The 21,247-nt window shown below is 52.3% G+C and overlaps 1 protein-coding gene across 1 annotated transcript in view; it reads right to left on the bottom strand.

Moving 5' to 3' along the window:
• Positions 1–21,247, bottom strand: part of Nectin1 (nectin cell adhesion molecule 1) — a 60,971-nt gene that overhangs the window by 8,113 nt on the left and 31,611 nt on the right. The window contains exons 2-5 of the mRNA XM_021636903.2: positions 7,138–7,488; positions 6,326–6,628; positions 5,925–6,042; positions 4,240–4,391 (exon numbers count right to left, since the gene is read on the bottom strand). Of these exons, the coding sequence (XP_021492578.1) occupies positions 4,240–4,391; positions 5,925–6,042; positions 6,326–6,628; positions 7,138–7,488 (924 nt within the window). The remainder of the gene's footprint in view (positions 1–4,239; positions 4,392–5,924; positions 6,043–6,325; positions 6,629–7,137; positions 7,489–21,247) is intronic.

The following is a 21,247-nucleotide window of genomic DNA, read 5'->3' as shown; positions in this document are numbered from 1 at the left end:
AGCCCCACTTTGGGCAGAGCAAGCATTTGGTCCACAGATAAAGTGGATCTGGGACACACTGGGGACCTCAGGGACAGATTATACTTGGTTCTCTACCTCTGACCTCCCCACCCAGGTCCTCTACTTAATGTTTTTCCTAGGCTCTAATGAGGTTTACTGTTCCTGGGGGATCCCTTGGGACCAAAGGAAACCCACGCTATCTTGACTACTTTAAGGCAGGTCTGTGTACAGCAGAGGGATAGCTAAGATGTCAAAATAAAAGCACCAAGTGAGAGAGGCAGATGGAGGGATAGTTATGGGAACTTAATTCATGTGCAGACAAGGAGAAGGTGCCCCTCGCCTCTACCCCTCCATTTGTCACAGTCAGCCAGCAGCTTCTTTCTGTGCCAGAAGCAGAACTGCTAGGGGCAGAGCTGGGTGGAGAGGAAAGAAATGAGCACTGGGGTCATTCGCTTTTGCTGCTGGGGGCCCAGCTGGTCCCTCTCACATCCTCTTACAAAGTAGCCCACTTGGCCCTGCTTCTGAAGGGCTGGAGGCTTCCCTCTGGGAACCTGGGATGGACAAAACCTAAGAGCAATGAAACTTCTCATTCTGGATCCCCAGTTCCCAGACTAAGGGTGACTAGGTGTGTGGGGCTTTGGATGGACCTGAGGTGAACTGGAGTTAGGATTTATAGTTTGGAACTAGGATCTAGGGTCAAAGAAGATGTCTGTGCTTGCTTCCACAACCACTGCATAATGTTTTGGCAAGCAGGAAATGACCTGCATCAGATCAGGCCAGGAGATTGTGAGAACTACATTTCCCAGCATGCAGTGAGGCCAGCCACAGGGAGAGCGGGAAGGCCTGGGGTCATTCCCTGAGAAGCCTTGCTGCCTTCCTGTAGCTGAAGCAGCTATGTAGTTCCTCCATTGTCTGACAGGTCTCCTGCAAGTTGGAGGAAGGAAATCCCAGAGGTACGGACGCAGCTGCATCCTTAGACTCCCAAACATGCTGCCATTTGCTGGCTTGGAGACAGGCACATTCACCCCCAGCATAGCCCCAGGCTTCCATTTGCACACTCAGCATGCAGACAGGGCTTGCCTGCTCACACTGGCTCACAGAAGAACACACCCACACTCGTGTCTGGGCATGCATGCTTGCAGAGACACTCTCTGTGAAGGCCCACCATCCTTGGTCCAAAGAACTGGCCTGACTGGCATGCCTCATGGGATGAGTCCAGACTTCAGTAGTAAGAGTTGGGACAGACACAGTGAATTTGAGTGGCTTTCCTCCCTGCTGCTCTAGATTGGTAGAGGCCAATCTACCACTTTCCTTCTAACCCTGAGGGGCAGAAGCTATCCAGTTTGGTCAAGGTCATACCCTGGACTCCTCCCTACCCTTGAAGTTAGTCCTTGTGGAAGAAGGTAGGTACTACATCTAGTATCTTGTGGCACCACTGACCCAGCACTCTGAAATTGCTTCTCAGCACAAGGGCCTTGCAAATGGGTTTCTCTGAGTGGTCAGATGCTGTTAATGGCATCCACAAATTCCACTGCGTTGTCCGCTCAGCTTTCTCATCCCTATGGCCACAGCTTGTGCCTATTTCAACTAGGAGTCATTCCCTATGACAACCCCTAACTGGCGTCCTGGTGCCACCGCACAGCCACCTGAACACAGTCAGCAACCCAGCCCCGCTATGCTGCTCCACAGTGAGCCTTCCAAAGGCCCTCAGGCCCTTCTTCCATGCCCACCACCGCCGTCCCGCTGCCTCACCTGATCCCCCTGCCTACCCTACTCCAGCTGCTCTTCATTCCCCCCTCCAGATGTGCCCAGGCCAAAGCTATTACCTGAAAAGATGGATGCAATGAAATATTAAATTTCCACTTATCCCTCTTATTCATGCATTGCTTTAGACCAGTGAGGCTGGGAGCACAGGGCTGGGAGCACAAGGCCCGGCTATGCTCCTTGGGTTGTTGCCAGAGATGCAGAGGGCACTTGCTGGTGTGGGGAAAAGAGCAACGAGGGTGTCTGCCACTTAGGAATAAACAGCACTGGATCCTTCAGAAAGGCAACCCACAGCTCCTGAGCCTATCAGGAGATCAAGGAATGTCATGCTTTTTTTTTTTTTTTTTCTCTTCTCTTGGCTCCTGGCTAATAGATATGCCAGCACAGAGCACTTGGTATGGCCCTTTTCCAGTTGGTGCTCCGGGTGGCTTTAGACCACCTGTCCTTGAGCACACTCCAGGAGTTACGTGCAAAAGAGCACAAACCACTTCCCAGACCTGACTACAGGACCCACAGCAGGTACCAGGTACCTATATCAGCTTCCTCCTCATGGCTAGTTTTCTCTTCTTTTTCCTCCTTTCTGCTCCTGGACCTGAGCCCTAAGGAGCAGCCTTTCCTCATGGCCATTGTCTTTGTTACTTGGCTTTCAGAGATGGATGCCACTTTCCGGCATTCTTGGGGCTCTGAGGCTGAGTATACTTGCAGGGTCTCTGATCACTCTTCTCATACTGAGAAGCAGCATCAATGAGAAGATGCTTTTGGGCTCCTTACTTCCTCCAAGTTTCCAATCAGCCATTTTCCCAGAGTTCCTGGGTGGCAGAGTAGAATGTCATGGCATTGGTGACACTGTTGGAGAGAGTACTCCGTGGTCATACAGAGGATGAGACAAAAGTTCGACTATCTCCGAATTACAGATTGGGAAGCTCAGGCTCAGGGGCAAAGAACTTGCTCAAGGACACGCAGCCAACAAGAGTCCTTCCATGAACGCATACCTGGTCCTCAGGTGACACTGTTGGTCACCCTCACTATGATGACTCCTCGTAGGAGGCGGCTGGGATTTTCCTCATCCAACCCCACAGCCTCAGGGCCAGAGCTCAGGCCCGTAAGAGGCTCAACTTGTTCCAGAAGGGAGCAGAGTGTGGCAGGCCTCTTCCGCTTGTCTGCCACCCTACAGAAACTCCCAAACCCCATCCTGGCCTGTCACCTTGCCTGTCACCAGGCTCCAACCCTGGCCCCTCTGCAGGGGGTTGAAGAGAACAGTAAGTGACCATGCCCTCTTGTTCCTAGGTGACAGGGCAGTGCAGTCCCTGGCTATCTCCAAATGCTCTCTGTGCAGACGGGTTTGAAATGTACCCACAGAGGATGCCTCACTCTCTTGGGACAGATGCTCAGTGCCAGCGAATTCTCGGGGCCCCCAAAACCTGTGTCTAGCTAGAACTCTTAACCATTACCTAGTTTCCTGGAGGCCCAAGGCCGCTCTTCACATGTTATTATGTCTCCTTTGGTGGAAGCGGGATCTGCACATGTTATTATGTCTCCTTTGGTAGCAGCGGGATCTGCACGTTATTATGTCTCCTTTGGTAGCAGCGGGATGTCCCTTCCTGCTTTCAGAGGTTCTTGGTGTCATTTTCTTATCCTACTACCAGCTTAGGTTTGATACTAAAAACACCCCCCTCCCCCGTGAAGTTTGGTGGCAATTTACTCCTTGGTGCATTTGTTTTGATGCTTCTGTTAATGATAGTGATAATGATAGGGGTCATGACAGTAATCACAGAGCCCTGGCCACTTACTGACAGACGAGGTTGTGCTAGGTTATGTGACCTACATTATGTGGCATTGGACAGCAGCCCTTCCTTCAAGGCAGGTCACACTGCCCCCATTTTACAGATGAGGCCTGCTCGGGTCATGTTCTGGGTGAGGTCTCCCTTAGGAGCATCACAGAACTCAACCCCCGTTTCCACCCCCCCCCCCCCGACTGACTCACCCCCTCACGTAATGAGAGAAAGATCTGGGAAAAGAGCTGTTTGGTCTTGAGACATATGTATCCAGTGCCTTCAGGGTTCATACTCACTGTAGCCTCTACCTCACTGTCTTATGTTCTGCTTGAGGCGAGCCTCTCCCTGCAGCCCTACAGGTTTCCTCATCTCCACCCTGCAGAACTTGGAGGACATGTGCTCCATCTGCAGACCTGCCCCACCAAGCCAGCATGACTCCCTGGTGCAGGCGGTCAGCTGTTGCCCTTAAACGCCATTGCTAAAAACAGCACTTCCTGCCCCTCTCTCACTGAGGGTCACTCTGACTGTACCCTTTAGCTCCCCGTAAGGCAGAGAGAAAAACACAAAGAAAGAACCATGGCCTGAAATCCAGAGAAGCAAGAGCGGAAAAGAACAAACTTCCCATGATGCAATGAAAAGAGGGTGGAGCTATGGAGGGACCTTAGGATGGGGAGTGGCAGGGGTGGCTGAGGACTCCTACCTGTGATATTGACCTCCACCTGGCCGGAGCGGGTGCCAATGGGATTGGTGGCTTCACAGATGTAGGTTCCTGCCAGGCTGTAGTTGATGGGTCCCCGGAAGAAGAGGGTTCTGTTCTGGGCCTCCACACCCTTGGGGAGAGAGCCATTCAACCTGTAGGTATTGAGAGACACAGTGATGGGTTATGACTCTTCAGCGGCAAAAAGTAGCCCCTGGTGCACCTGCTTGGCTCCGGTGCTATCTGCCACCTCTTTTGCTAAGTGTGTATCTTAGGGTGTGTTTGGAATGGGGAAAAAAAGTAACAACAATAGTCTCTTGCATCTCGAAGTTTTCTATTATTTAGTAATTTATGGGTTTTTGTTGTTGTTTGAGACAGTTTTGTTATATAGCCCAGGTTGGTTCTCAGCTTGCAGCAATCCGACTGGGCTTCTCTGGTGCTGAGATTACAGGATTCGGGCCACCATGCCTGTCAGTTCATGTTTGATCATCACATCACTGAAATGTAGTCAAGGCAGGTGGGTACCACTCCCACACCACAGATGAACCCGAGATCCAAGGCCAAGGACACACAGCTAGGAAGCAGCAGAGTGAGAGCCAGCTGGGTCGGCAGGCTTCAGTACAGCGCTTGCTCTACTGCTCTTGGGTCCTCTTGGTCCTTGGGTCTCCTTGGTAGTGGGCTGACAACAGAGACACCTGGGTCCATAGTTCTCCTCTAGTGGGGCCGCTGGGGCCAAGTGCATCTGGAGAAGCTAATCAGATGGGCAAACTGACATGGCTGAGCTCCTTCTCATCATCTTTCCGTTGCTGTGCGTGTCTCAAGATGTTTCCATGTGGGGTCCATCCTGGGAGTTTGCCAAGTACAGAAGACCTTCATCCTTCCCTTTTTCACTGTTCTTCAGCTAAGCCAGCAGCTACTCCAGCTACAGGGCTGACTGGCAAGCAGGTTCTGCCCACTGTCACCTTCTGAAGCAGTTTTGTGCCTAGAAATGGAGGCTAACAGGGCTCTCTACTGCCTAGAAAAAAGGCTTAGACTCACTCTGAGCTGCTGCCTGCTGGCCACCCATGTCAACGTTCTTAGCTTCCTCCATACCCTGTCTGAGTTCCACCTAGCTCTCTGTGGAAAGGATGTTGGCTTGAGATGTTCAAGTTGGTTGGAGGGGATGTATTTCTCTCTAAAGGTCAAGTACCAGACTGTAATGCCAAGCACAAGATAGTGGGACAGAGGGTCCACTGCTGCCTCCACCCAGAGAACCCGGTTGCTGTAGAGAAGGTCTAGGAACAGAGAAAGACTGGGGTGTTCCAGAACACCAGCTTCCCAGGGGACACTTTGATAAAAATAAAAAATGGGGACTGGGGTGGGGTGACTCAGGCTGAATCACCAAAGGAAAATGGCAATCTTCTTTATTAGTGAGAGAAGGGAAGCAGGTTACAAGAGAAGCCCCTGCCGTCAGGATTATTAGTCCCAAACCCAAGCACTCAAACAAATGCAGAGATGTATGTACACAGTATGTGTGTGCATGTGTGCGTGTGGGGGGGGTGGGGGGGAGGGGGCATCTCTTAAACTACCCTCTATGGAAAAATGTGAGCCTAGATTCTAATCCTCCCTACTCCTCGGAGGTGGGTGGTTGAGCCCCCGTGGCCCAACAAGTGGTATTTTCAGGGGACGGGCCAGCCTACAGCACTCACGTGGTCCAGTGGTACTCAGTGGCTGGAGGGTTAGCATCTGCTTTGCACGTAAGCTTCACATCTGTCCGCTGCAGGTACCAGTTGCCATCAAAGCCCTCAATGGTCACCTCAGGCTCATCTGTGAGGTAACGGAGGATTTTGGAAGAGGGTGAGGTCAGGAGGGCAGACAGGGAAGGGCTAGCAGGGACAGTTAAGGATGGGAGACGGGACGCAGGAGCAGCTTGGAGATTAAGTTGGCATTACGGGACCTCAGCAGAAGTGACAAGGGGAAAGGTTAGAAGGAGAGGAGGAAGTTACCGAGGGAGAGGACAGGGAGATCGCAGCATCTTGGGAGGGAAAATAGTGGGGAGAGACGAGGGGACAGAGGAGGAGGGCAACAGGTAGGAAGGGCCATGACTCACACTGCACGTTGAGTGTAAGGCTCTCCTTGAAGCGGTCCAGGTGATAGTTGACGATACAGGCCAGGGACTGCCGGTGGGCTTCCCTGCTGGGCACCAATCGGTAGCGGCTGATGACTGTCACCGTGCCATTGGGGTTCCGAATTTCCTGGTACTCTGCCTCGCCCTTTAGCCGTGTCTCCCAGGACACCACACTGGGAGGCTTCCCGTTGGCTGAGGTGCAGGTGGCCACCAAGACCTTGTCATCCTGACCTTTCCTGGCTCGAAGCACTGCCTGGGTACCCTCGATCCAGTTGGTAGGCTTGGCTGTGGGGAACAACACCATGGCATCAGTTGAAATGGCCTGGGCGTCTGCTAGGTAGTCACCCTGGCCACCCCTGCTTCTCAATCATGCTTTGCCAGACCCCTTGCCAGAATTTCTCTTGGGAAGTTCTTCATGTCTCCTTGCTCCACAAACAGTCCTGTTTTTAGGCTTCTTAGAGTCTTGGGATGCTTAAACCAAGCAGCTTCCTTCTTTACCATGGTATCTAAAGCACCTGCCTGCTTCCTGGTCTCCAACACATGAGGAGAGGTCTCTTGGAGGGAGCCCCAACCTAAATACAGTTCCTGACCCTGTCCAAAGCCACGGCTCCCCATCCCTGATCCTCGGGGAATTGTGGACAACACAATTCACTTGGCTAGTCAAGTGAGAGGCATTGTACCTGGAGTTATGGGAACATGCCAACCCAACAGGGATGTCTGTGGCCACTGAGGTACATGCTAAGGATAGCCAAGCCATTTAGACAGGCAAGGGAAAGAGCCCCAGGGCAGCTTACCCATCACAGTGAGGTTGAGCTGGCTTTCACGGTTGCCTGTAGGGAAGGTGGCAAATTCACAGATGTACATGCCCTCGTCCTCCAGCTCCAGGTGGGAGAGGCGGATGGTGCCATCGATGAAGGAGGGTCGCAGGAACTCCACTCGTTTCTCGTAGGGGGGCAGCACCGACACGCCCATGGTTGGGTTGTAGATGGCCATGTTCTGCTTAGAGCCGTTGGTGGCCTTCTGCCAGGTGACCTGGGTGATCTTCACACTGGGCAGTGGGTTGGCAAAGCTACAGTGCAGAACCACATCCGTGCCGATGAAGCCATACATGGAATCGTTCACCTGCACCACCTGCGTGTGAGAGCCTGGCAGAAGGAAGGACAGGAAGTGGTCAGTGCCAGGCACTACCCCCCAGCCCCACCCTTCTCTGACCCCTGGTCTTGACTTCCTCAGCAGTCACATTCCTTTTGTAAATCTTCTTGTGGAAATAATCACTGGGTCTGGTGTCTTGTGCCTATAACTCCAGCACTTGGGAGGCTAATCAGGATGTTTGCTATAAGACTCCGAAGCCGGCCTGGGTTACATATACATAGTAAGTTCCAGGACAGCCTGCGCTACAAGTGAAACTCATTTCACATCCCCCTCAGAGTAGACAAATCACTTCCTTGATATAAAAACCACCCATAGGCTGTTAAGATGGCTCAGTGGGTAAAGACATTGGCCACCAAACATGATGACCTAAATTTGATACCTAAAACTCACACAGTGGGAGAAGGTACTTCTATAAATGGTTCTCTGACCTCCACACATACCCACCATGGCTAATGCATACACATGTAAAAATAAATAAACGAATTTAATAATAAAATCCCTCTCTGGTATCTTTCACAGAAAGATACCTAGACGACGATGAATGACATCATTCACTTGTAGCTCAGAATGCCCTTGAACTCACAATCCTCGCCCGAGCTTCCTGAGTGCTGGGATTCTCTGTGTGTGCCACTGTCATGCCTGGCAATGATCTGTACGTATTTTTGCATGTGTATGTGTTATGCATGCAAATGTGGGTCTGTGGTTGGTGTTAACTATCTTTCTTGATTGAGTTCCAACATATTTTTTCTTGATTTTTCCTTTTTTTTTTTTGACAGTGTCTTCCTATGTAGTCCTGGCTGGCTTAGAATTCGCTGTGTAAACCAGGCTGGCTTCAAATTTGTAGATATCTGCTTGCCTCTACCTCCTCAGTGCTGGAGTTAAACACATGACCTTCTCAGCCTCATATTTTTAGGCACGATCTCTCAGTTGGACCCAGATGGGGTTAGCCAGCTTGCTCCAGGGACCCCATCTTTGCCTCCTGGCCAGGCCACTATGCCCATCTGGCCTTTGTGTGGGTGCTGGGGACCCTCAATATGCTCCTTTTGCTTTTATGGCAAGCACTTTGCCCAATAAACCATCTCCCTAGCTCTATACATTAAAAAGAAAGCCAACCCCTCCTCTCCCAAAAAAACAAACCAAACCAAAACCAAACCCCAAAATCCAAACAAAATCAGAATCACACTGTACAGATTGTTCCAAATGCTGCTTTTCACGGAGTGATACAGGCCAGTGTTCCAAACATACGCATTAGTATCCATATATCCACACCCTAGCTTTCCCCCTTTTTTCTGGTTCTTTGGATGGAGCCCAGGGCCTTGCTCAGGCCTGTCAAGTTTTCTCCCACTGAGCTACATTCAAGCTCTGCCTCCCCCTGCCCTCCCAAGATGCCTTTTAAGGCGGTTTCTGGCTTTATAGTCAAGTCTGATCTTGAACTAAGCAACTTCCTGCCTCAGCCTCCAGAATGTTGGGATTACAGGTAGCAGCACCATATCTGCCTAGCTTGCCATCATTTTGTATGAAGGTCAAAAGCTCTCCTTTCCAAGAATAGCTCTAACTAAGAACTTTCCTGGGCTTCGGTTCCCTCATCTGACAAATGAGCCAGATAATCCAGTGTTCTCCACCTTACCCGTTGCTGGGGAACCAGGCGGCATACAGGTAAGAAAGGACATGGGGGTGGGGGCAGGAATCTGGAGAAGCTGCTGAGGATTCGAAGCTAGAGGGCCCTTCCCCTTCAGCTCCTATGAGGAGCCCACACAAGCCTTTCCATTCAGAAGCTGCCCAGTCTGGTCCTCCAGGTTCCTCTGAGCACAGCCCTCCCTGTCTCAGAATATGGCTGCTTATACCCCTGACTTCTCTCTGGACTATGAACTTCTACAGTTGGTTCTCTTCCTGAGTCCCCAATGCCCAGCGCAGCTCAGTAGCTGGCTTACAGATGCTTCTGTGTTTCATTTTCTCTAGTATAGCAAATATTTATCACTGGGCAAACTGCAGTGGCAGCCAAGAGAATGGGTATTCCCAGGAAGGGGCAGGCAGCTGGGGCTCCCTCATCTAGAAGGTTTTTTTCCTTGAGCCCCCTTAGCCTGAGTTTGGTGCTGGCCTGGGGCCACCATGCCAGACCCAAGCTCTGTCCTCTACTTCTCTCCATCTCTAAGTCTGTCACATCCCCAAAGCTGCATCTTTGTCACATGACTGTACGTACTTCCTGTCATTGATGAGAGACCGCGTTTGTGGGCTTCGTATCTTGCATCCTGAGTGCCATCAATAATACCAGGCCCTCTACAGACCCAAAGGCAGGGGGATGGCCCCAGAGACCTGGGGTCCTTGCCTCCTCTGTGTGATGGAGAAGTCGGGATTGCTGGGTAGGTCCCAAAGCCCATGGTCACTTTAGTACATTGCTCCCAATTTCACTCTTCCAGAGATCACAGTGACTGTGGGATCTCAGGGGCTTAGAATAAAGCAGGCTTTCAAGAAATGCATGCTAAGCCAGGCATGGTGAGACGTGCTTGTAATATTAGCATTCAGGCAGCAGAGTCAGAAGGATGGTAAGTTCAAGGCCAGTCCGGACTATATAGTAACACCTTGCAGGTGAGTGGAGGAAAGAAGGGGAGGAGAGGAGATGGGGGAGGAAGAAAGGGAGGGAAAGAGAGAGAATTGCTGAAGATATCTGGTTTTGGCTTTCTCGAGCCATGCCCTCAGCACTGAGAATTTTCCATATCCCCGTTCTTTTTGCCATTCATACAGCCTTACCAAGCACACTGAGTGTTCCTAGTCCCCTAGCTGGCCCTTGGCAGCAACAGACGTCTCAAGCGGAGATGTTGGGGGCTGGAGAAGCTGCGAGGGGGGAAGTGTGGCACATAGTTGGGGACTGAATTTCCATCCACTTGTGGGATCCTGGCAGCCTTTAGAAAGGAGTAGGCCGGATGCCCTGGGTCTCCTGTTTCCTTCTGGCTCTGTCTGACAGCAGCCCAGCCTGTGCCCCACCCAGAAGCAGCCCTGAGAGAAGGTCAGTGGGTCAGATGGTCTAGCACTCTTGCTGACTGGTCAGCTGGCAAGCAACTAATTCCTCCATCCTCCTTGACAGGATAAATGGGTGCTCCCTGATGCTCCTCCAGCCTCCACTCCCCAAGCCTGCTGGAGGCTGCCCAACAGCTGAGATAATGTGGGCATAATTGGGGAACTTGCGCCACATAAAGCCAAGAACTGGAAAAGCCAGTTGGGAGGGCTTGGGCCACAGGTGAGAGTTGGAGGAAGGGGCATGGGCATCAGGAACCATCTTGGTGCTAGGTCTAGTGGGTCTGAAGGGGCACATGGCCCACTGAGCTCCACTACCCCATCTCCTCTCATCCGTTCTGCAGGTGTGGGGAAGACAAGGGGCTGGCCCTTGTACCCAGGCTGAACCTTCCTAAGCAGTGACCTCACCCTTCAGGGATACATCAGTGCCAGGAGGGGAGGTTGCTAATGATGCCCCATGAAAGTTGGGGTGGTTTCTGGTGTGTGTGTGTGTGTGTGTGTGTGTGTGTGTGTGTGTGTCCCCTCCCTACCTAAACCTACCCTGGGTAGAGGCCGTTTTTCTCTCCACTGGGTTTTCCCAGAAGCAGCTTCAAGGTGGTGCAGAAAGAAACATTCCTGGCATCCCCTCACGGTACGCAAAGGCATTCCTGGCCCTTTCTGTCCCTATGATGGGCTGGGAGAGGACAGGGAGGACCTCTTGGTAGCGGGCATGTTCACTTTCACTCTCGGCCTCTCCCATAGCAGGCTGTTAACAGAGCCTAGGGGGTGGTTCATGGGTGTCATGTGGGGCTCCTGGAATATTGAGGGTAAAGACCCCAGTGTCCTAGAGTTGAAAGAGGATGATTAGCAAAATTAGGCCACTCCTCAACGCTCTAGCTGGAGGGACCTGGTTCCCAAGCTTCTGCAGGGGCTCCCTGGCTTGGCCAAATCATGTCAAGTCAGGTCTAGGTACCCAGCTCTTAGACTGTGTGGCTTTTTTTTTTTCTTTTTTTTTTTTTTTTTCAAGGGTGCAGGGCTCACCCTTGAACATGGAGAGGAGGGGCTGAGGAAGCCTGGGAAAAGGAACAGGATTGATGGGTGCCTGCTGGGGCAGGTGGCAGGAAGTGGGGGTTTTAGAATATGCTCATCTTTCTCCATTTCTGTTCCAGCATCATAATCTGGAAAATGATATAGGTGGCTGCTGAGCTCTGAAGGGACTTTCTGGCACTCTCTTTTGCGAACAGAGGGGCTGGGAACAGTCTTCGGTGTGAGTTTGCATTCTGCCTCTGGGACATCTAGTGGGCTAATGCTTAACCTCTCCATGACTCAGTTCACACTGAGGTGCACATCTGCCAAATGGGGATTCTAATAGTGTATGCCTGCCCCTAAAGGACTGTTGCAAGGATGAAATGGAGTACATAAGCAGAAAGCAGTATTAGGACAAAATAAATGCTCAATCAATGTTGGTTGCTGCCATCATCATCATCATCATCATCATCACCATCATCACCATCATCATCTGTGAAACAGTAGGTCTCCCTCTCTGGAACTTCATTCGACAAACGTTTACTGATCATCTACCTAGCGGTAGGCACTGTACAGGTCCTCCTCTTCTAGGGCACTATGATGGTTCTCATTCCTGACTCTCTGATGGGCACTTCTGCTAGGGCCTCACTGGCACAGTACCTGCAACTATACCCATTACTAATTCCTGCCCTTGTTTGGAGTCTATACTCTGTCACTTAATGGAGGTCTAGCTACCATGGAAGAGCAAGGACATGCTTGACCTTGGGCTGTGTTGACCACATTATGCCTGACATGGCAGGCCCAAACCTGGGGAGCCTGCTGACTCTCTGGTTACCCAAGCAGTAGGTCCTCTGGCCCTGCAGACTACAGACTGGAGCTTCTGACGTGTTAGTACATGAGAGTTCAATGGTTCAGGCAACTTTCCACTAGCCAAGTCAAGAGGGACTGGGTCATCTGCCAAGTGACACAGAACAGCAGCCCCCTGACCTAATACAATGCCCATCCTAAACCAGGGTCTGGCTCAATCTGTCTCTCTAGGAGCTTTATTCTGTGTGGTGTCCTTCAGAAACCCCACAATACTTTGAAAATGACACAAATGCCAATTTGTGTCAAATGACACAGTACTCTTAGGTAGCTTGTGCTGGGGTCCAGAGACTGTGGGTCAAAAACTGGAATCCGGGAAGCCCAGTGCTGGAGTGCACATAACAAAAAGCAGTTATGTACACAGTGGAAAGAGTAAAGGGCAGGGGCAAAGGATGCAGAAATCATGGGCCCTGTACCTGCACAAGAGGGGTCTTACACCCGAGGGTACACAAACAGTCTTTTCCCATCACTACCCAGATGCCCCCTGACCATCCTTAGGTGGTCAGGTCAAGGTTCAAGACACAAGCCCTTGGGACTCATGCTCTGGTGCCTCAGTTTCCTTAACAGAACACAGGCTAGACAGTTTGGGGTGACCTGGCTTCTCAGAAGTGCTGAGCCAGCAAGGCAAGCATCAGACCAGCCCACCCCTCAACGTCACAGGCCTGCAAAAGCCCAAGCTCAGCAACAAAACACAAAGGCTCCTCAGTTGTGGCGGACGAACCTGCTCCCCAAGGCCCTGCCCTGCCTGCCGTGGAGCTAATCTGTAGGGGGGTGGCAAAGGTTCCCACGCATCGGGCGTGGCCATGTGAGCTGCTTGTCTCCATGCCCTTTCTGACTTTAGAACTCCTGTCCTAGCTGGGCAAGCTGGGTCTGGGCTCAGAAGGTGGGTGTGTAAATGGGAACTTTTGTGAGGACCGCTGTGCCCTGGCCTGGCTACGCTGAGCTTCTCCGGGCCTTCCTTTCCTGAAGTTTTCTTCCGTGTCTCCAGCAGTGGCTTGAGCCGAGGGTTGGCACGCAAGAAAGGAGAAGTCTGTGTGTATAGGTGTAGGGGGCTGGGCCCTCTGACAAGGACCTGTGCCAAAGCGACGTCCCTCTTTTCTTTTGGTTTTACTTTGTGGTGAGAGAAGAGTCTCATTACTGTAGCCGAGGCTGCCCTAGAACAGGACTATGGAGCATAGGTTGGCCTCAAAGTCATGGTAGTTCTCCTGCCTTAATCTCTTGACTGAGCTTCCTGACTAATGGGATTAGTTACATGTGAGAGGTACCATAACATCTGGCTAGTGAAAAAGTCAACCCTGTTTCCCCCAACTCCGTGTGTGTGTGTGTGTGTGTGTGTGTGTGTGTGTGTAGATCAGGGACCACACTGGAAATCCAACCCAGGACCTTGTATATGCCAGCTAAGTAAGTGCCCTACCAACAAGGCACATCCCCAGTTGAAGCCAATATCCTTTGCTTCTAGGGCTTTCTAGGCATGCTCCCTCCCTCCCCTCCAGGAACTGGCAGGCAGGACAGGACTTCCGGTGGTGAGAAACAGCTAAGTGTAAGTGGGAATGACTCACTGTGGGGAGGGGGAAGGGTCCCTGAAACTCTGCTGAGTCAGCAAGGTGACCTAAAGCTTTAGGACCCTCCCCTCAGCACAGCTTCTTTCCCAAATGTCAACTCTCTGGAAGCCCAGACAGGAAGCATTTGGGGAGCTGGCAAGGAAAAAAGAATGGGATCAGGAGGGAACTCCCTTTCTGGGGTCACCTCCTCTTGGAAGGTCTTGCCAACCTGTCATCTGGACCCGATCATTCTGCCAGGAAGAAGCCATAAGGGCAGGGTGCTCGCTGAAGCCCTTTGAACTTGTTCTTTCCTGTATCTATGCCCCAGGCATGGTTCCCCATTAATTCAGGAGCTCCTTGGCTCCCAGGCTGCATCACCTCCTTCCAAACTCCTCTTCACAGCCGGGATGGGACGGGGCCACAGTGACTTAGCCTACAGGGCACCAGGAGGAGACACAGGCAATAGCTGTCCTATTCCTTGTCCCAGTTCCCAGCCAGTTCTCTGGGGAGGCACAGCAAGAAGGCATAGTGCGTGCGCTGGCTCAGCACAGTGGTTCGCATCTCCAGTTCAGGGACCTCTGCTGGTAAGAAGGCCTTGGGGGAATTCTCTTGGGGACAGAGCTTCTGGGATGACTCTGTATCCCTTCCACTCACCACCAGCCACTCACAGTAGTGATAATGTCCTATGATCCCACAGTCAGGGGCTAATTGCTACTGTCTGAGCCCAGGCGCCTCCACCCCCAGCTCTGGGGTCACAGAAACTGCCCATGTTTTCCTCTTGGCTGAAGGCTTGTTCCCCCCTCTCCCCGACTCCCCACATGGAGTTGGTTAATGATGGGCTGTGGGGCTGGCGCCCAGTTGCCTTGGGTGGGGGAGCACAGTGCGTGGGAGAAGAGGGGGCGCGGCAGCCTGGGAAAGGACCTAGAAGGAGCCAGGGCACAGGATCTTCCAGACAGACTGGGCCAGCCCCACTTCCCTGGCAGTACAGAAGCCCTGGGGGGTGGCAGCAGCCATAGGGGTGCCCTGACAAGCTCTATCTTTCCCTGAAACCTGGCAGAGCAGGATGGGGGACACAGATGAATCAGGGAGCTGGGCTTCAGGCTCTCCCATCAAAGAACAAGGAAGGGGTTGGGATTCTGGACCACTCTCCTTCAGGCCCATTTCCTGTTGTCACCCCATCTCCAGGGTCTCTGGTAAGCAGGGACTCTACTTTGGCACACTAGGAACATAGTATCTCATTCCTGGCTCTCCACCTGTCTCCATCTCAAGCCTTCATGTTGTTAGCTCTCAGTCCACTCTGCTTCCTCTCTGGTATCATTTCCTCTGGGCAATGCATAGGGGAAGGGTACCCTCAAGAAAATGGACGAGGCAGGCTCTAGCCCCTACTATCTGGTCACTGTTTCCACCTAGGCTTGAGTAGGGCCAGTGTCCTTTTCTGTAAATGTGAGTAGCTGGACCTGAGGGTCGGGGGCAGGGGAGGGGGTCGTTCTGTGGCCCTAACCTGCTCTGCTCACTCTGCCTCAGCTTTTCTCCTCCTCTGGATTTACCTTCGGGAACCTGAATACTGACCAGTTGGTTCTCAGTCTTTGTAGGCCGGCTAACTTCTCCTGGAAGTCCTCCCAGATCAAATCCACGTTGCACCACAGCAAAGCTGGGGTACAACAGCTCTTCCATAGCCAGGCAGTCACCCAGACCAGCCTATGGGAGCTCCTTAACATCTTTGTTCCCTCTGCCGCATTAGTCCAAATCCGAACTCCCCCTAAGCTCCTCCCACCAGGACCCTCATCTCTGCAGTCTCTCACTTCATTTCCTCAACCCTCCTGGGCTGGGACCCCATGCACAACCCCTTTGTAACTTCATCACCCAGGTCTTCTGCCTTCTTCCTCCGAAAGCCTTGACCCTGAGTGGCCCACCTCTCATTGGTCCACTGCAGGGCAATGCTGAGTGTATCGTCCCCTGGCTGGAGCTCCCATGTTGTAAACTTCCTGAACCCAAGATCAAGCCCAATGCTGCCTAAGTGCATTTATGTGTGTGTGGTTTTGTTTGTTTGTTTTTGTTTTTTCAAGATAGGGTTTCTCTGTGTAGCCTTGGCTGTCCTGGACTCACTTTGTAGACCAGGCTGGCCTCGAATTCACGGTGATCTACCTGCTTCTGACTCCCGAAATGCTGGCACTAAAGATGTGCACCACAACACCTGACCTGCTTAAGCGGGTTGTGAACTCATGGCAATCTTCCTGCTTCAGTCTCCTGTATGCTGGGACTATAACTGTGAGCCACCATGCCCAAAGGAAGGCGTTGAACAGAGTTCCAGACTAGAAATGTTGAGAAAATGAGGGCATGAAAGAAAGACTGCTAGAGGTCTGTGACTTCTGTACTTCCTGAATCCCCTCAGGGGAGGTAGCTTCTTGGAACCTTCTCTTCTCGCCCCTGTCATGGGGTAGGTGGTACTGTATGCTCAGAGTTGACACATGGTCATGTACTTGTTACAGCATGTCAGTACAAAGCCTGGCACTCAGAACTCACAGGGCATCTCCACTGGTTTTTGGAGAAGGCTGTGAGCCAGTTGTGGTCCTAAGCCAAGGCTAACCATCATCTCAGGGCTAGTGGCAGCTCCTGGGAAATGCATTAGCCAAGGGGCAGAAATGGAAGGTGAGGCCTGACCTATACAGAGGGGACACAGCTAAAGGTCTGACTCCTTCCTTGCCCGAAAATGGGAAGTTACATCCCCATAGGGTGTAGGTCGTTTTGATCACTTGCCCACCTTTCAATCCTATATCGTCCTGGTTGCTTCCCAGCTGAGAGTCTTGATTCCTTTTCTCTCTTCTGTCCCAGTTCCTAGTACCCTTCCTTCCTCACACCAGAGCATAAGGTGAAAAATAGTTTTCTCACTTAAGCAAGCTGCTGCAGAGAGGCCTTGCTCCTGCCACCTGAGCCTGTTTATGTCTGTATGTTCTCCAGCTTCACCCCGCCCCCCCCCCCCCCCAGCCCTGGGTTGCTCCTGCCTGACCTGGCCTTTCTTGACTTGCAGGCCCAGAAGCCTCTGGCTCTAAGGCCAAGATTCAGAAAGGTTTGGTGCCATGACGGCAGCTGACGCTGCAGCGAACACTATTGTCTCTCAGCAGACGCAGCCGGGATTTCCCTGTGAGCTTGCATATATTGCTACTGACACATTTGGGAAAGTGTAGGCAGCAGCCTCTTTGGAAGACTGGCGTTGAGGAGGGAGAGGCTGGGGGCTGCCGAGAAGGCAGAGGAAGAATTCCCTCGGCTTCCCCAGGGGAGACTTCACAAGGCTCAGGATTGGCATGTGCCTTCTTTGCCTCAGTGCTCAGGGTTCCAAACTACAGCGAAGTCCAATCCCTGTTTGGCAGTGCAGGCCTCTCGGGTCTGCCTTGTGTCAGGAAAGGCAAGGTGGGCCACGCCAACACCCAGCTCTGCAGATGCTCTGACTTTCCAGATGGCTGCAGGGAAGGCAGGCTAGCAGCGGGTACAGCTGCCTGCCTACAGGGATGGCTCAGTCTAAGAGAAAGGGCTTGGGTGGAAGGTGTGACAGGCTAGAAAAAGGGTTGAGAAATAGAGTGGGGTCTAGAGACAGGGTTGGGGTACCTGAAGGAATTATTAAGTCCATGAGCTCTGACTTTCATTTCAGTTCAGGCAGAGGAGGGTTGTGTCGCTCACATCAAATTGCATGGATCTGTCTAGGCCTCAGTTTCCTCACATATAGAGTGGGGATAGTGATAGTACTGTTTCCTGGGGCTGATATGAGAGTGAAAGGAGCCCATTCCTAAGTGCTCCTACATGGCACCTGGCACATGGAGATGCCACATAAGTGGTGGCATTGGCAACACGCAGGGAAAGAGCTGCCTGGGATTCAGGTGAGCTGGCTCCCTGGGCAAGAGCACCTAGATCACTGCTGACCTTTTTGGGCTGGACAAAAATGTGGTGGGGTCTGTCTTGTACCCTGTAAGACACTTATCAACACTCCTGGTATCTACACACTAGATACTAGAAGCACCATCTTCACTTGTGACAACTAAAAAAAAAAAAAAAAATCATATTCAGACACTGTCACATGCCCTTTAGGGGAAGAAAATCACCCTAGCGAAGACCATGGGACTAGAAGAGGGGCTGATGAGCTCAGGCTGGGGAGATGAAATGTATGATGGGTATGTAGGGCCAGCCATGGCAAGCTGGGTGTAGAGGGAGTGAGGGATGCCCCTCTGGGATTCTCTGTTGGGGAGACCTTCCTTGTATGTCCTGGGTAAGAAGAGAGAAGCAGTCCTTCCTGTCTGAAGGACAGGGTAGAGCTATGCATAGAGACACAGGTGGTCAGAACAAGGGGCTCAAGGGTTGCTGTTTGACAGACACAGGCTATAAAGAGGCTTTCGTGTCTTCAGAGGATACAAGGGATGCCAGCAGGGAGACCTGCTGAGGGAGTGTGGCCAGAACCTCTCTCTACTTAGGGAGGGTAGGAGGCCGTGAAGGCAGAAGGCTGGGGTGTGCTCAGGGCTGTGCTCAGCAGAACCAAGGAGAGGCAGTATCTTCCTTCAAGGGTAAACTGCTATCATTTTGGAAGGATTTTCACCTCATTTGGTTCCTGCTTAAGTGAAATCCACAACATGTGTTCTCTGCATTAGTGGAGTGTTTGTGCTTAATTAGTGGCAAATTCTTTCATATTAAAGTCATTGAGTTTTGCTGTTTGTTCTCCTCACCCTGGGCCTGGCTCTCCTGTGTTTGCTTTAATGTGGGAAGGCCTGACTAGAGATAGCCAGGTCCCTCCAGTGTGTTGAAGTCAGAAGATACTCAGGCAAACACGCGCATGCATAAACACACCCATGCACGAACTCTGTGGTATTCAGAGTCCACTGCTCCCACCCTGCTGGCTGTCCCACCCAGGACCAGTGTCTGTCCCTCCTGGCCATTTGTACATATCCCCGGGCAGCTGCACGTGGCTGGCAGCTCTCCTTTGGCCATGCCCCACCTCTGGAGGTACCTTCTAGGCCATGTTAAGGGTCAGAGGAGTGCTCCAGACTGCTGAGTGTGGTGGGCCTGCTCTTCCAGAGGAGGGACAGGAACAATGCAATGTGGAAAACACTGCATAGGAGGCTGAGTTCTCATAAGCCAAGTGGGCAGGGGGACTGATAGCAGACCAGCGCCAAGGGCCACTGAGGGATGCTGGGATGGGGGAGAGGGCAGGCTTTGCTCCTGCTCCAGCCTCTCTGGAAGGACTGTCTTATCAGTTCCAAAGACTGAAATTCATAACTTGAGAGGGAGGCTTTGTAGCCTAGAAGGCATGGATGCCCTTCGACTATTAGGTTTAGGGGTCGCAGCCCAACTCCCTAAACACACCACTGTAGACCTCCAAACCACTCTCCCCCAACTGCCCAACATACACCCTCACAACAGTTCCAGCCTGAACTAGTGGCAACCCAGACCACAGTGAAACCAGGGTCATGACCCCCACCTGAGTGCTAACCTCTTCCAGGTTTTAACCACAGAACACAGCAAACTGGGGAGCATTCCAGCCCTGTGGTGACAGTCCTAGCCTCTCTCCCTTTTAGACAAAGGTTTCCCAGGGCCCAGAATGGAGGTCTTGGGGGATTCTCTTACCTCAGCTTTCTGAAAAGAGCCAGACTATAGGTGGGTGTCCCTTTGTTGGCTGCCTTTCAGCTTTTGTGGAACTCTAGGTCTAAATTCAGCCAAGCTTACCATCACAGGGAAACGGGACACTTACGGACTTTTTTTTTTTTTTTTTTTTTTAAATTTAGCAGCCCCCAAGTGATGTGGAGAAGAAGGCAAGATATTCAGAGGGTCCGATATGGTGATTTAGAGTGGAAGATCGACTCACTGGAGCATACCGCTCCCACCTTCAGCAGGCCTATGGTCATGTCCAGGTTCTGCACAACTGTCCCTGGTGGCCTTTTCCCCTAACACCCAAGAGGCTAAAGGTGGTCGTGGTGGGGTATGGGCTTTCCTAGCTGACCTAGACAGCTTCAGTGACTTCCAGTGTCAGTGCCCATGCCACGTTTCATGACCATGCCCAAACCCAGCCTTTTCACCTATACGATGAGTCCCAGCATATCTATGTCCCTCAGCGGGGGTGAAGTCACCTCCCCAATACTGGGCAGCTTCCTGTGTTCCTGGCACATGGTTGTCACCGTTCCTTCCCTCTTTCTCCACAGTACTCAAACCATCACCTTACACTTGGCAAAATGCTGAAGGAACACCTCCCTGCCTCCACTGCCTCCTGTCCTCTCCCTGCCCTGCCTGGCAGGGATGCACAGGGTGAGGAGACCGAAGGGTCAGAAAAGTCTCTGAGCCCAGCCACCAGCCAGCAACCTTCCATGTCTCCTACCCAGGTTCCTTTTGTGGCGTCACGGTTTCGAGTGTGGGGTCTTTCCCACTTTGCTCCCCACACCGACCATCCCTCTGCCCCACAGTCTCGCAGGGGCCTCACCCAGTTCCTCTTCCAGCTCAGACTTGTCAAGGTTTCAGGAGTCACTGGTAGGGGCTGGCATGCCAGGGCCTGTTCCTCATCCTGCCTCACAGAAAGAGCCAGCACGTAGGCACAGGGCATGGCGCCCAGCTGCGGAGAGGTAGCCGGCCTCTGTGGCCACCTGTTTCCCTTGACTGTCCATCCTTCCTATTCCCTTGTCCTTCTGACCCTGCCCAGAGCAGCCTGAGAGCCCAGGGGCAGCCTACGGCAGTGGCGTGCTGTGTGTGTAGGCACCCTGTCCCCTTGAACACCCCAAGGTTGGGCAATAGCCTATGTAACAGAAGCCTGTGGGTCCCTGAGAGGACGTGGGAGGGTCATGTTCCCCGCTGGGCCCTTCCTGGAGATGGTAATTCTCAAAACTCCTAGGTGCTAGGTGTCATATGAAGACTTCAGAGAGGGCAAAGAACCTGCCCAAAGCCAAACAGTTTGTGAGGCCAGCTCTGACCCAGACAGCCTGTCTCCAGAGGCTATGCCCCCCATCACCGAGCCTGTTGTTATCTGTGTGTCTTGCTTCTGCTCCTTCTTGAGGTAAGCGGTGGTCTACACCTTCATGGCAGACACATGGAACCTGCCTGGGGCAGGATGGGTGAAGAGTCCCTATGATAGAGGGAGTGTGGGCATCACCCCTCTGCCTGTGACCCTGGGAAAAGGCTGAGTCCCTCACCCCTGACCCCCACCTTTGCCTCTGTCAGGCCCGAGGGCCAGCTGAGCCACAAAGAGACCTGACTGAAAACTCTAAGCGCATATAATCTCCATTCTTCCATGCTGCCTGACTCCAGCTTAGATCTCTATCTTTCCAGCCCTCAGCTTCTTAACCTGGGAACTGTAGCACGAGCT

This window comes from Meriones unguiculatus, chromosome 1, assembly GCF_030254825.1.
Source record: "Meriones unguiculatus strain TT.TT164.6M chromosome 1, Bangor_MerUng_6.1, whole genome shotgun sequence".
Taxonomy (NCBI): Eukaryota; Metazoa; Chordata; class Mammalia; order Rodentia; family Muridae; genus Meriones; species Meriones unguiculatus.
Note: the sequence above shows the minus strand (reverse complement) of the source record. Positions and strands in the feature narration are given on the sequence as shown.